General features: G+C 34.3%; 1 protein-coding gene and 1 non-coding gene across 2 annotated transcripts; one reads left to right on the forward strand and one right to left on the reverse strand.

Moving 5' to 3' along the window:
- Nucleotides 1–2041: 2041 nt before the first annotated feature.
- On the forward strand, nucleotides 2042–2148 carry LOC112739367 (small nucleolar RNA R71). Its single transcript, XR_003170306.1, has one exon. It is a non-coding gene; the product is annotated as a small nucleolar RNA R71 (small nucleolar RNA).
- A 4459-nt stretch (nucleotides 2149–6607) lies between these two features.
- Nucleotides 6608–7126, reverse strand: LOC112735805 (uncharacterized). The gene has a single exon (XM_025785295.3). It carries the CDS (start codon nucleotides 7054–7056, stop codon nucleotides 6850–6852), a length of 207 nt encoding a protein of 68 aa, XP_025641080.1. The 5' UTR covers nucleotides 7057–7126; the 3' UTR covers nucleotides 6608–6849.
- Nucleotides 7127–15127: the final 8001 nt, after the last annotated feature.

Below are 15127 nucleotides of genomic sequence, written 5' to 3' on the forward strand. Positions count from 1 at the left end.
ATAATTGGAAACTTCGGCTTGTCCTCAAGGTAAGCATACTTGAGGTGTGGAGGGAGGGGCTTTAATTCTAATTTCTGCTCATAGCTAGGCTCTGGATCATCGGGGGCTGGTGATAATGGTAAAGGGTCTTCATTGTTTTCAGAAAGTGTCCCCACACTTGGACCTTGCTCCATGTGCTTCTCTTCCATTTCTTCTTGGTGAACTTCAGCTACAGTTTCATCAATAATATCGCACTGAAAGATAGAATGATCTTTCGGAGGGTGCTTCATAGCTTTATTTAAACTAAAACTCACTGTTCTGCCATCTATCTCAAAGGAGTAAGTTCCTGAGAATGCGTCCAGCTTGAACTTTGAAGTTTTCAGGAATGGTCTTCCAAGTAGGATTGACGACGGTCTTCCTGAGTCATTAGGGGGCATTTCCAGGATATAGAAGTCAATGGGGAATGTGAGCCCCTTAATGCTCACTAATACATCTTCAGCAATTCCAACTACTGTAATAATGCTTTTATCTGCTAACACAAAACGAGCTGCCGACCTTTTTAAGGGAGGGAGCCTCAAAGTATCATATATAGACAAAGGCATTATACTAACACACGCTCCTAAGTCACACATGCAGTCAGAAAAAATTACACCTCCAATGGTACAGTTAACCATACATGGACCTGGATCACTACATTTTTCAGGTATACCTCCCATTAAAGCAGATATAGAACTACCTAAAGGAATAGTTTCTAATTCATTAATTTTATCTTATGTATGCACAAATCCTTTAGAAACTTTGCATATTTAGGTACCTGTTGAATAACATCAAAAGGGGAATAGTTACCTCGACCTTTTTGAATATCTCTACCATTTTGGGATCAAGTTCCATCTGCTTTCTGGGCTTCCTTGCAAGTTGTGGGAATGGGATATGAATGGCATTACTTGCAGCTTCTGCATCCTTTGATATTTCATTTTGTGGTTGAGCTGCTTCTTCTTCAACTATGTTTTGTACGTCTTCTTCCTCTTCAGCATCTTCCACTTCCACTACATCCTCAGCTGGGACATGTTCTAGTGAGCTTGGCTCCTCATGGTTCCTCTCTTGTAGTGTGGTTCCGGACCTTAAAGTGATGGCATTGATGCTACCTTTGAGATTAGGTAGGGGTTGAGAAGGAATTCCACTGGAGCTTGAAGGTTGATTAGTGGAATTTGGTGATAAATCTAACCAGGAGACGAGAGCTTGTAAAATGGCAGTCATACTGTTTAAAGTAGAGTTCAGCTGCGTCTGCATGTCTTGTTGCCCTTGTGCAAGAGAACGGAGTATCTCGTCATTTGATGAAGAATTGGAGTAAGTGATCTGAGGAACCTGCTGTTGGTTTTGCTGGGGTCCTTGGGGCTGTCTTAGGTGAGGTGCTCTGTAAGGTTGGTTCTGATTTTGCTGTCTGTTGTTATTATTGTTATTCCACCTCTGGTTTTCATTGTTGTCTCTGCCTCCTCTGTTGTAGTTGTCCCTCCAACCTTGGTTGGAGTTATCTTGCCATCCTTGATTATAGTTTCCACCTTGGTTGTAGTTGCCACCTTGGTTGTAGTTGCCACCTTGTTGATTGTATCCTTGATTTGGGCGGTCATAGAAGTTATGAGTGGCTGCCATAGTGTTGTCTTCCTGTTGGAGCTGTGGACATTCATCAGTATAATGACTATAATCAGCACAGATCTCGTATACTCTTTGTGGAACCAACTGTTGGCTTTGCTGTGGTGGGGAAGGCTGAGCTTTATGTCTTTGTTGTTGGTTTATCTACATCTGTTTCAGTAGGTTGGTCATTTCACATATGCTCTGGGTAAGAGCAGTAGTTTCAACGCTAGAGGAAATCTCTGCAACAACTTTTGAGTGGCTACGCCTCTGCCTGTGATTTCTAGTAGACTCAGCTAAGTCGCTGATCAGTTGCCATGCTTCATCTGCGGTCCTATACTTTTTCAGGGAACCATTACTAGCACCATCCAGTGTTGTCTTATCCTGGGGGTTCATGCCTTGAGTGAAGTAGCTGATCAATACCAGTCTATCAATGATGTGATGGGGGCATGCGTCTAGTAGATTGTTGAAGCGCTCCCAGTATTCATAGAGAGTCTCAGATTCGCCCTGAACAATCATTGAAATCTCTTTCCTCAATCTATCAGTAACTTCAGCTAGAAAGTATTTTTCCAAAAATTCTCTTCTAAGCGTATCCCAGTTAGTAACAGTCGCTTCAGGTTGGGTGTAGTACCATTCTCTCGCCTTTTTCTCAAGAGAAAACGGGAAAGCGGTTAACAGAATAGAGGTTTCATCTGCACCATGACGCCTAACAGTAGAACAGGCTGTTTGAAAATCCCTAAGGTGCTTGATAGGCTGTTGAGCAGGTAAGCTATGAAACTTGGGCATCAAGTTGATTAGTGCAGTCTTCAGTTCAAAATCTGCAGCCAGATTTGGATGACGCACTTGATACGGTTGCAGTGTAAAATCTGGGGCTCCAGCTTCTTGGAGAGTAATCCTCCTAGGTACTGCCATGTTACCTGCACGTGAATCAACTGAATCAGTAGTAAATGAGCTTGTCCTGCTCTCAGATGGCGGTTCAGATTCGCCCTCAGATGAAACTGGTGAATCGATAACAATCACTTCACCACCCTCAGAGGCTAACCGACGTCGAGCTCGCATAATACGTGAAAGAGTTCTTTCAATTTCCGGATCAAAAGCGGCTAAGCCCGGATCAGGCAACGAACGCGTCATTCAATGAGAAAGACATATAGCTCATGGTAACAAAATAAAAATAAAATATGCGAATAAAAAAAATGAAAATATGTACACTAATTAATAATCTAGCACACTATTGCAACTCCCCGGCAACGGCGCCAAAAATTGATGGTGGCGAAAATTGACCAGTTAAAAAATTTAATAAACAAAATGTATTGCAAGTACAGTTCTTAACTAGCTAAGATCCGCCTTCTCAATTTAAAAAGGGTTGTCACAAAATTTAGAATTAGAAATACTGGGAGTATGAGTCCCAGGTCGTCTCCCAACGAATTACAGGAAAGAATGCTAATTTATTAATTAGAAATTTTCCAGAAGGTTTGAGTTGGATAATGAGTAATTAAAATAATTGTAAATTAAAGTAATAAAACTGAGAATTATTATTAATATAAAAAGCCTTGACTGGGGAGTTGATTAATTAGAAGTTCTATCCTTGTTGGAATCTTCTCAAGTGTAATGTAAAGCGGTTGTTGTTTTCACTTAGTTAGCCCTTACTGAGTAAAGGGAAGTTAAGTGATTGAACTGATTCTTATCCACAGATCCTAGCCCTTTCCCTTGGGAAGGTCTAGCTTTAGTAGATACAGAATTAGCCAACAATGTTCAGTTTAACTAAGCACTTGAGCATTCCAACTCAAGTGTCTCCTCTTAATCAACCTCCATGTCAAGTAGAATTTCTACTCCATTGACATGGAATTAACACTCATAAAAATATAAGAAGACATAATTAAATGAAATAAAATAGAGACTTAAAATTAATTAAAAATAAAAATAACTCTATATATTAATAAATTCAAAATGCAACATACTTAATTGAATAGGGTCAATGAGTAACAAACAAAAATAAAGGAATAAGGAAACAAACTAAAGTGATGTCTTCACGGAGGTAATGATTCTTCAGCATCCAAAAATCCAAAGCAAAAGCATAAACTACTAATATAAAACTAATCTAGATTCAGATCTAAAACTAAAAGTAATCCTAATCTCAGTATATCTGAATGTGTGTGGATGCATCTTGAGTCTCTGCATGTTTCCTAGGTTTAGTCTGTGTTTCTGGGCCGAGAACTGGGTTAAAACGCGGCCCGAAATCGTCTCCAGCGTATTCTGTAATTTCTGCAGATCGCGCAGGTCACGCGTACGCGTCGTCCACGCGTTCGTATCATTCAGCGATTTTTCTTGTCACGCGTTCGCGTCATTCGTGCAGACTCCAATCCACGCGTTTGCATCAGGCACGCGTTCGCGTCGCTGCGATTTCTTCTTTTCGCGCGCTCGCGTGAGCCATGCGCTCGTGTCATTGTTCGCTGGTCATCTCCTTGATTTCTTGTGTTCCTTCCATTTTTGCAAGCTTCCTCTCGATTCTCTAAGCCATTCCTGCCCTATGAAGCTTGAAACACTTAGCACACATATCACGACATCGAATGGGATAAAGGAGAATTAAAATACATAGTTAAAAGATCTCTAGGAAGCAAGTTTTCAATTATGGAACAATTTTGGGAAGGAATTAATATCATGCTAATCATATGAATAAGTGGGTAAAGACTTGATAAAACCACTCAATTAAACACAATATAAATCATAAAATAATGATTTATCAATCACCGTAACTCCAACACAGAAATTTCAAACCATTCTCAAAATCTTTGTAAAAACTCAGAAAAATTCTTTACGCTAGGTTTGAAATCTTCAACAAGAAACACCGAAAAAAAAGACAATACATTATTGAAGGTAATAAGAATCTAAGTCGTCAATTTCTGTTTACTTTTTGCTTATTCTCTCGCATTCTCTCTCGTGAAGCACTAGATACTCATATTTCTGTAGCTGATTGAGTCTTATTTGTGTGCTTGTTTTGAATTGAATTTGTGTATCGTAATCACTAACTATTTTCGGTGGCAAAAAGCAGGCATTATGTCACAGGCTCTTGGATATGCTCTGTGAGTGAGTACTTTCAAGACTAATGTGAAAATGTATAGACTTAGGGATGATCCCTGATATAATCCTATACCAATAGAAAATTTCTCTGTTACACCACCTTGAGTCTTCACACTAGTTGTAGCCCCATCATACATGTTTTTAATTACACGAATATATGCGATCCTTACTCTCTTCTTTTCTAAAACCTTCCATAAGACCTCCCTTTGCACCCTATCGTACGCTTTTCCAAATCAATAAACACCATATATAGATTCTTTTTATTACTATGATACATCTCTATCATCCTTTTTAACATGTATGTAGCTTTGCATAAAACTAAAATGGTTCTCTGTTACTTGTATCTCTTGTCTCAATTTTCGTTCTATCATCTTTTTGGGAATGGATCTTCTCAATTGTTCAAAAAATTGAGAGTGTAAATAGTGATCTCTAACCCTTCATTGTTCTCTCTCTCATATTTATTCTTGATCCCACTTATAAAATTAATGGTGGGAGATTACACTTTACTCCCTCAATTATTAAAAAAAATTGAGAAGATCCATTCCCCACCCTTTTCCATAACTTCATGGTATAAATCATGAGTTTAATCATTCTATAATTTTTGCAACTCTTTATATTCCCTTATTTTTGTACATAGGTATCAAGGTATTCTTTCTCTACTCATCTGATATTTTTTTTAATATTAAAATCTATTAAAAAACTTGATTAACCAACTGATGCCTTTTATAAAATCAAAAATTTATTTAAACCTTTTTTTTATCTTAATAAAAATAATAAAATAACAAAAAAAGAATTTTTATTCCAATTTCAATTAAAGTATAAAAGTTAGCTATAAGGATAATGTATAATTATATATAGACACATAAAATTATTATGCTTTTCTAAATTAGTTCAGTGAAAAATTAGCTAAGTTAGATAATTTTGTTGAAATTATTGAAAATTTAACTAAGTTGGCTAATCTTATTAATATTATATTATTACAAAAAAAATTATATAATTAAAACTACAACTGTAAAATATTTACATAAATACTTATATTTAAATAATATTGTGAAAAGTTAAAAATAAATTACTATATTAAAAAGATATTGATATTTTTTAATTTATAAACAAATTAATGTAAAGATTAATTTTATTCACAATATTCAATTTTAGAGACTAGAATAAATACATCCTTATAAATTTATAGGCCAATTGAATGTACTTAAATAAATAATATTATAATATGTGATACGATTATCCACGAGTGACTATATTTTATTGTTACATATGTTATCAACGGTCTATATGATAAAACCGTATCAGCAACTCGATAACGAAAAATGAAAAATTAAAATGATGCACTTTTTGTCAATCACATTTGTGCAATTGGGGTTTAACTCCACGTTGCATAAATCTCTTCCAATGATACTCACTACAACTATAGTCACCATGGAACTCCCCAATTTATAATGCTGTAAGCTGTCATCTGACAGTATCACCAAATATTTACTGTCCAGTAATAACTTTTCGCTATGCATTATTGGACTCGACATCTATACTGGTGGAAAGCTGAACTGCTCATGCTTAATTTCTCCCCATAATTAATATAGCTGGTTGTGCGCCATGTGAATCAATACTTCAATAGCATTGAAACTGTACTGCTCTTGAATTAAGATTGGTTCTCGCACCCAAAACTGATGATAGAATAAAAAATGGTCATGGAGGGAGGAACATATTTGATCGATGTGGTCTGCCTTATTATGCATATTGCTTACTTTCATTTTCAATTTCCAAATAAATAATTGATACACATTTTCAGCTTTTTAAGCTACCTCAATTCTTGTTCAATCCGCCTCCTTATAGTTGCAACTTGCAAGTTGCAACTCTCAAACAAATAATATATGTAATAGTAAAGAACAAAAAAATGCACAAAGGCACAGATAGAAGCGATCATGATTCTCAAATTAACATGGAAGTGATTGACTACAACATATAATGAAGAAAAAGAATAATTAGCAAAAAAAAAAAAAAAGCAGAAGATAAATTAGACTACTAACTACTCGTAGTTGGTGAAGTTCATCGCGAACTTCTATTCAAATTCATCTCAATGTATGTTGTAAAGAACAGAAAGAAGTCGAATTGCATTTCACGAATGGATGACGATGATGGTGGGTGGTGGGACTAATGGTAGGAGCGAAGAACAGCACCGCAAAAAGTGCAGATAATGGCTCTCCAAGACTTGCAGTAAAAGGGAACACAGCAAAACCTGGTGGCGGTTTTCATGTCGGCCACGCTAGCTCCACCGCCGCACCGGCTGCATATTCCCGCCGCCGGTTTGCTCCTCCGTACTTTGCGCGTTTGGTCCACCAAGAAACAGAAGCATACCATGATGCTTTGCGTTGCTTACTAGCTTCCTTATTCAACTTTCTTTTTCTTTGAGCCAAGTGAAGTGAGACAAAGAACGAGGATCGAAAAGCAAGGGCCTCCTTATGGGCTATTATATAGGGTATGGATAAAAGGGCATAAGGGACGCTCTCATAAAGACACGTAAAACGTCTATTTTATAATAATAATAATAAATTTTGTCTTTGCAGGTACACTCCACTCCTTTTGTATTGCTCGTACCTTCACATCTACAACGAACATAAAGAACTCGGACTTTGAGGAGCGGACGTCTGACCTTGTAGCACATAGCTCGGCTAGTCTCGAGGAGTTGAAGCCGACCTATTTCCCAGGCAAGATCAATTGGCGCCAATTGATCTTGCCTGGGAAATAGGTCGGCTTCAACTCCTCGAGACTAGCCGAGCTATGTGCTACAAGGTCAGACGTCCGCTCCTCAAAGTCCGAGTTCTTTATGTTCGTTGTAGAACTTAACACCATAACTGACTTAAGCATTGGAGTGTCATTGCAGGTACACTCCACTCCCTTTGTATTGCTCGTACCTTCACATCTACAACGAACATAAAGAACTCGGACTTTGAGGAGCGGACGTCTGACCTTGTAGCACATAGCTCGACTAGTCTCGAGGAGTTGAAGCCGACCTATTTCCCAAGCAAGATCAAATTTAAATTTTTTTTAAGAATTTAATTATATTTTTAAATTTTTAGAGATTTAAATGTTCACAAAACAAAAAGTCAGGGATATATTTTTTTTATTAAAAAATTTAAAAATATTCAATTTAGATTGTGTAATTCGATCAGATCAAATTGGGTCTAATCATTATAATGCCGACAATTATGTTTATTATTGTTACTATAATAAATCGATTTTATTCTTATTTATTAAAAAATAAATTATTAATCGACTTAATAAAGATATCAAATAATAATATAACACATGTAAACGCCTTTAAAAAAAGACATTTTTAATGTAATCGATTTTATTCTAATTTGTTAAGAAATTTAAAAATAATCTGTTCATTAATACGTCCAATAATAATACGACACGTAAACATCTTTACAAAAAAGACGTTTTACGTATCTTTATGAGAGCATCTCTATGAATAAATACCAAATAACAAAAAAGAAAAAAGTTAATAAAAAGACAATCATGCTCCAACATGGGGCTTTTTTTTTAACAAATAAAAATATTTCATATTTATTATTTTACATAAAAATAAATATATTTATCATTTTACGTATTATTTTTTAATTTCACAGGCACACAATTTCTAAGTCAATGCCTATAAAATAAAAAAACTAATGTTTATAATTTCATAAACAGTGCTAATAAAATTGGACAAGCAAAAAACAGATCAATAAAAATGTCAATAAATTAATCGTTTTTTTGTTTGTCTAATTTTGCTGACACTGACTACAAAATTACAAACATTAATTTTCTTTCACTATTAATGCCTGCAAAATTAAAACATACTACGTAAAATAATAAATATTTTTATTTTGTTGTAAAATAATAAATATGAAATTTTTTATTTATTAAAAAAAACCTCCAACATGAATGCCACTAGTAAATAATATAGAAAACTTATAAGGATCAACAATTTTAATTTATATTGAGTAGTATTATTAATTAGTGTGTGTTTGGATTCACGTTGGTCAAATTGGAGTTTGAGTAGTACTATTAGTAACTCAAGATTTTTAATATAATAATTTTATAATTTTTTTAGTTAATATTTTTAAATATTATTAACTAATTATTGGTTCAACAAAATAAATTATATTGATCATGTAGGATTTTTTATTAGTAATTATAAATATAATCGAATTATATTGTTGTAAAAAATAATTATTCAAATAATAGATTATTATTAATTAATTTAATAATTAATTTTTTATAGATTTAATTATTTTATTAGTCTATATAATTTTATCAAATTTTTAATTGGGTCTTTATATATTTTTTCTATTCAATTGAATCTCTATATCATCTTAAATTTTGTAATTAAATTCTTGTCGCAACAAAACCGTTGGAATTAATAGAGTATTCCATTAAACAAAACGAATATGCCTAACTTAGTTTATTCTAATATTTTCGTGATGATAACTTAATTAAAAATAAAAAATATAAAAATTTAATTAAAAATTCGATTAAAATTATAAAAATCGATAGAATAATTAAATTTTTTTTAGACTTATAAAATCATTTTATAAAAACTAGTTGGTAAACACCAGTTAACATAAAATTTTGAGATATTATTTAGATTCTAAATGCATAATTTTTAAATAAATGTAAGTTTTTTGTTTAGTAGATTATTAATTAATTTTTATTGTGCTCCTAAACGCATTAATTGCAAAAATAATGATGCGGTATGGTCCATTCATTGCAATTTGCAAATACGTTTTACGTTTAAAGTTCGAGCAATGTTTTAGAAGTGAGACAGTGGGTTAGAATCTCAACCGTTGGATTTGTTGAAGTGAAGTGGGCTATGGGATAGTTGTTCGAAGTTTAGTGAAGGTGGGACTGCGGTGGTCCCTAGGGTCAACAACTGGTCAATAGCTGTGAGTGGCCTGTGATATTGTTCCACGTGTGTGGTCCAGCTGGAAGAATAACTATGGTAGTGGGGCGATGCACCTTGATATCTGGTGCGTCCACGTGGCAACTCTTGGGGATTGCTTGTTAAAGCCTCAAAGGGGTGTTCAGTCTGGTCCCAAATCCAATCGGAATCTAAGGTTATGTCATTTTATTTTAATATGGTATAAATTTCGGATGGAGTTCATCCAGTAAATTTGGCCTAGCTTAAGTTTTAAGTTTTGCAGTCGTATTTTATAATTCAAATATATATTTTATGTTAAAATTATTAAAATAATTATAGTTTTATAATTTAATTAACATAATATTTTATTTTGATATAAATATTATAATATTTATTAAATTTAATATTTAAAAGTAAGAATTTATTAATTTTATAATTTATAAACTTATACATTGATTATATATCAAATCGATTAAATTTAATCCAGATATTTCAAACTAAAATCAATTTTAAATCTTTAATATAGATCTAATAAAATGTTTGTATCAAATCCAAGTCTAATTAATTCCGAGTCTGTGGATATGCACCCCTAGTTGCAATGAATAGGGGGCCATGATGGTGTAGTGAAATATAAATATGGACACAGGTGGTTGTTGATAGGTCCTTGTTGATTTTATTGTACAAATAATAAGTTAGGCATTTGCTTCTTTTTCACTATTATGCAAATGCAATTGAACAAATCAAGCAAGTGTAAGGGTATATAATATATATATTAATTTGTAATTATTTTCCGGATATAGCTAAACACAAAAACAATAATACTTATACTATGTTTTGTGCATATCAAGAATATATATTCTTTTTATATTAAAAATTATATTCTTTTTTTCTCTTTAATTTTATTTAAAATACCAAAAATATATACACAAAAATAAATAAAAAAAAATTGTACATAAAAAATATAAAATATAATATTTATTATTTATTTTAAATTTTATATAAAATATTTTTAGCAATATTTTTAACAAATATAGTTAGCAAGACTCTTATTTTTATTTAAAAAAGAAAGAGATAGAACAACTAATGTGCAAATTATCAATTTAGTTTTTACCATTGACACCTCAATTCGAACTTTTTTTTAATATTCTGTTTGTAGTAGTGTATCTTACTAAAATAATACAAAAGATGTATTTAATACGGTTATGAGAGGCGACCACTTACAAAGTTATAATAGAAAAATGACGTCGACGTTTACTATAAAACGGCGACAACGTTTTGTACAAAATTAAAATATCAAAATGGTTTTGATGTTTGTGTTACAAAATTTTAAAAAACTTTTCTTAATCAAAACGTTGGCGCCATTTTTTTTAAAGTAATAAAAAATATTACACACACGCAGGTAACAGTTTGTACTTTTCATAGCAGTATATAACACAGTCACCAAAAAAAAGTAGCAGTATATAACTTACTTGTACAAAAATAACCAAATATATCGAGTAAATGTCTAAAATGGTCTCTAAATTTTAAATTGTTATCCAATTTACTCTTTCACTTTAATAAATGACCAATTAAATTCCTAAAATTTTAAAATGTGTATCTCCGTTAGTTCCTTAGAGAAGTGTCGTCTAAACGTCGATGGCATAAAACGTGAAATGCGAGATGGACATTCCAACTGTATACTAATGTGTACGAAAGTTGAATGTGATTTAAATTGGTATCCAGAATTGCTTAATAATGCCCATATTAGTCCATCTTCCATTATAAAACCCTAATCTCCAAATTTTTGTCTTCTCTTCTTCGAATAAACTATTCGTACTGGTCCTCCATTCTCAATGTTTTTCCACCTTCCTCCGCCACAACGCCAAGGTGGAGGATTTGCCAGCGGTGACGTTGTGTCGAGTTCAATGCACCTTCCTCGACAAAGCTATCCACCAGAGGTATGCTCTCGTGGCGGCGCACATGGCATACATCAAGAAAGACAGGAATCAGCGGCAGGAGGTAGTGCCGCCTCTCCTTTGCCTTCCACTCTGACAAAGGCTCACCTAGCGAAGCACGTTTTTTCTCCGTCTTCTTTGCCTCACTCTGATGCCAGCTCCCGCCACCTTCACCTCCAAGAGCTTCCCTGTATGATTTTCTCAACTTCTTCGACAATAGCGACGATGAAAAGTACTATCCTTAGACACAATATACTCTTAATCGTGACTCCAGGGAGGTTCGAGAGGAGGAGGAAATTCTCGATTTGGAAGATGAAAATTACTAGCACGAGGTCGTCAAGAAAGTCTACGACAATCGTAAACTCGTTGACACTCCTGCTTCTACATCTGCATCTGCACCTTGAGCAAGAGCTTATCAATTGGACTTTTCAATTCTCTAGCTGGGTAAGTGCCCAGAAAAGTTATGTAAGAATATGGAATAATTGGCTGATGAGTACGAACTAGAAGAAACACCTGATGGGTTAGTTTCCTTTTTTTTCGGTAGAATTGGTGCCCCCAATTTTTGTTATATGTAACCGGTGGTCGAAGAAGAGAAGAAGAATAGAAGACAAGAATTTAGGGATTAGGATTTTGTAATGGAAGATGGACTAATTTGGATATTATTAAACAATTTTAAATACTAATTTGAATTACATTCAATCTTTGTATACATTAGCATACAACTAAAATATTTATCTAGCACTTCATGTTTCACGTCATTGATGTTTAGGCACCACTTCTCTAAAGGATTAACGGAGATGCATGTTTTAAAAATTTTAGAAATTTAATTGATCATTTGTTAAAGTGGAAGACTAAATTAGATAACGATTTAAAATTCGTTGACCATTTTAGATATTTACTCCAAATATATCCAAATTTTAGTACAATATCAAAAAAATTAAATCCCTCAATTCCTCTTCCTATAATCCACTCCCCGCCAACAGCATACGAGGCGGCGTTCCACATGGTTTTACGTCGAAAAGTCTTTGTTTGGCAACATTCTAATTTGGTTGGTTGACTATAGGCAATTATGCATTACATAAATTGTATATATTGTTTATAAGGGTATTTGTTCCGGGCCTGGCACCCGGGTCCCAAAACGGCTAAATAACAGCTCGACTCCTAGGCCCAAGTTCTCTGTACGGTCCAAATTAGGTTAGAAAATCGAACATCAATAACTAACATTTAAATTTAAATAGTTTTTTTTATTTTAGTCAACAAAATAAGATAAAATAACCACACAAACTATAAAAAGGGAGCCAAGAATTTCCTCAGATATGTTACATATTTATAACCCTCACCTATATCTCTTAAATTCATTCTGATTTAAACGTCAGAATGTCTTTACAAGCACCACCCCACTATTCTAAAGGTCCGATCGCGTCATCACCAAGACTGGTGAGTCCCCAATCCTTCCTTTAACTCGTACCAGTGAAGTCTTGTACAATATTCAATACCCAATTCGATCTAGACTCAAAATATATTTTTCATATTTGTGTTTATTATTTTTATTCAATATTATATGTTGACTTGTTGACTGAGTTCGACTCATGTTTCAAATAGACTCGGTGTAACCCAAAGTTATATTTTATAGTTTAATTAATATTTTTACTATTACATAATATTATTTTTATTTTAAAATAATTTATTTTAATATAAATATGATATAATATTTATTAAATTTAATCTTTAAATATAAGATTTATAAAATTATATACATCTTACATTAAAAAAAATTATATACGAATTAATCCAATTTAGGAAGAAGGGACAAAAGTACACTTGAAAGTTCATACGCTGAACAGTAATACACTTGAATCGTTTAATGAGTCACGCATGCACAGTAATTATACACTCCGGCGGACAGAATCACCATTCTGGCCATCAGCGTGTGGCGTGGTTAGTGAGAGTGGACAGGTGACTCTATTTTATCCTTGCTGGCACGTTAAGAGTTAGTGAGCTGGCCATTTAGTGCCAACTCAGATAAAATATTTTATTTTAATGTTTAATTAGGCAAAATTAACCCTGAGACGCTTCGTTCTCTTTAATCGAATTATGAACTTCAAGGTTTTGTTGGTGGTAACATAGTTTGCACGTTGAGAGAATTAGACAGCCCTAGCAGAGGAGCAATGGCATTGCTCTGAAGTGGTGAGTCAGTTCATCATTGGAGGAGTACTCGAAGAAGTCAACCCACATGACCACAGCGACGATCACGCACTGGAGGCAGGGACGATCTAAAGATAACATCTTTTGAACTTCCCATTGTACCTATTATGATCAAACATGCTATTTGATGTTTGTTTAGTAACTAGTTTGTGGCTGTCCGAAAAAAGTTAGGGTTTTCTGGGTTTAGTTGTGGTTATGAGGGTTTTGTTTTTCTTCGTAGATGTCAACTCACATCACACTTGTGTATCCCATCATGGGGGGAGGTTGGTGAGAAATTCTAAAGGGGTTACAGTATACAGCGGTGGTCAAGTGTCCTTAATACCTAGAGTCAATGTGGATACGCTGAACCTGTTTTTCATGGAGGGGTTGTTCAAGGATTTGGGTTATATTCAGTGGAAGGAATTTTACTGGAGAAAGCCTGATGCCGGAGGTGGTGTTGCTCTTAAGCTACTTAGGCTAGATAGGAATGTGGTGAACATGTATGCGGATGCAATTAGAAATGATGATAGGGTGGTACATGTGTATTGAGAGCATACAGTAGACATTCCAACTGAGGTTGAGGTGGTTGATGTAGATGCGGAAGAGGTCCTTACCCCTGAAACAGCCAATGTAAATGTAGAGAGTGTGAAATCACCTGGGGGGAGGATAAAGAAGAGGGCACAAAAGAGTCAAAAACCAGCCAGATTTTTGAGGTCTAATGAACCAAAGAGTTTTCAAGTTAAGACGTTTGTCAACCAACATGTTTGTGCAAGAAGCCACACCAACAAGTCAGCTGATAGAAAGTGGGTTATTGAACAGCTGGAGGAGAAGTTGAGGGACCAAAGGGACTTTAAAACATCTGAAGCTGAGGCATGGTTTAGGAGAGAGTTCAATGTAACCATCAACTACAAAAAAATACAAAGGAAAATGAAGAAGGCAAGGGAGAATATTGAGGGCTCTGAGAGGGAGCAGTATGCTGAGTTGAGGGATTACATACTTGCCTTGTTGACAGCTAATCCAGGAGCAACTATTGATATGGACACTACCCCTATGCCTGATTCCCTCCCGATCTTCAAGAGACTATACATATGTTTTGACGCTTGCAAAAAAGGTTTCATACAAGGTTGCAGACCATTTATTGGACTTGATGGTACATTCCTAAAAGGTTACTACATTGGGCAATTGCTTACGGCAGTGGGACAAGATGTTAACAATTAGATCTTTCCCATTGCATATGCAGTCGTTGACTCAGAGTTAAGAGATAACTGGAGATGGTTTCTAGAACTTCTGCATCGTGATTTGGGAAACTATAGGGTGCATGGTTGGAACTTCATGAGTGACCAATAGAAGGTAACTGTTAAATGTGTTTCCTGGTTGATTTGTATTACTCAGCTTGTTAATTGTTGTT

This window comes from Arachis hypogaea, chromosome 13, assembly GCF_003086295.3.
Source record: "Arachis hypogaea cultivar Tifrunner chromosome 13, arahy.Tifrunner.gnm2.J5K5, whole genome shotgun sequence".
Lineage (NCBI taxonomy): Eukaryota > Viridiplantae > Streptophyta > Magnoliopsida > Fabales > Fabaceae > Arachis > Arachis hypogaea.

What these genes read in the sequence shown, in the direction of transcription:
- LOC112735805 (XM_025785295.3), bottom strand. Translation starts at nt 7,056, where the DNA reads ATGGTATGCTTCTGTTTCTTGGTGGACCAAACGCGCAAAGTACGGAGG.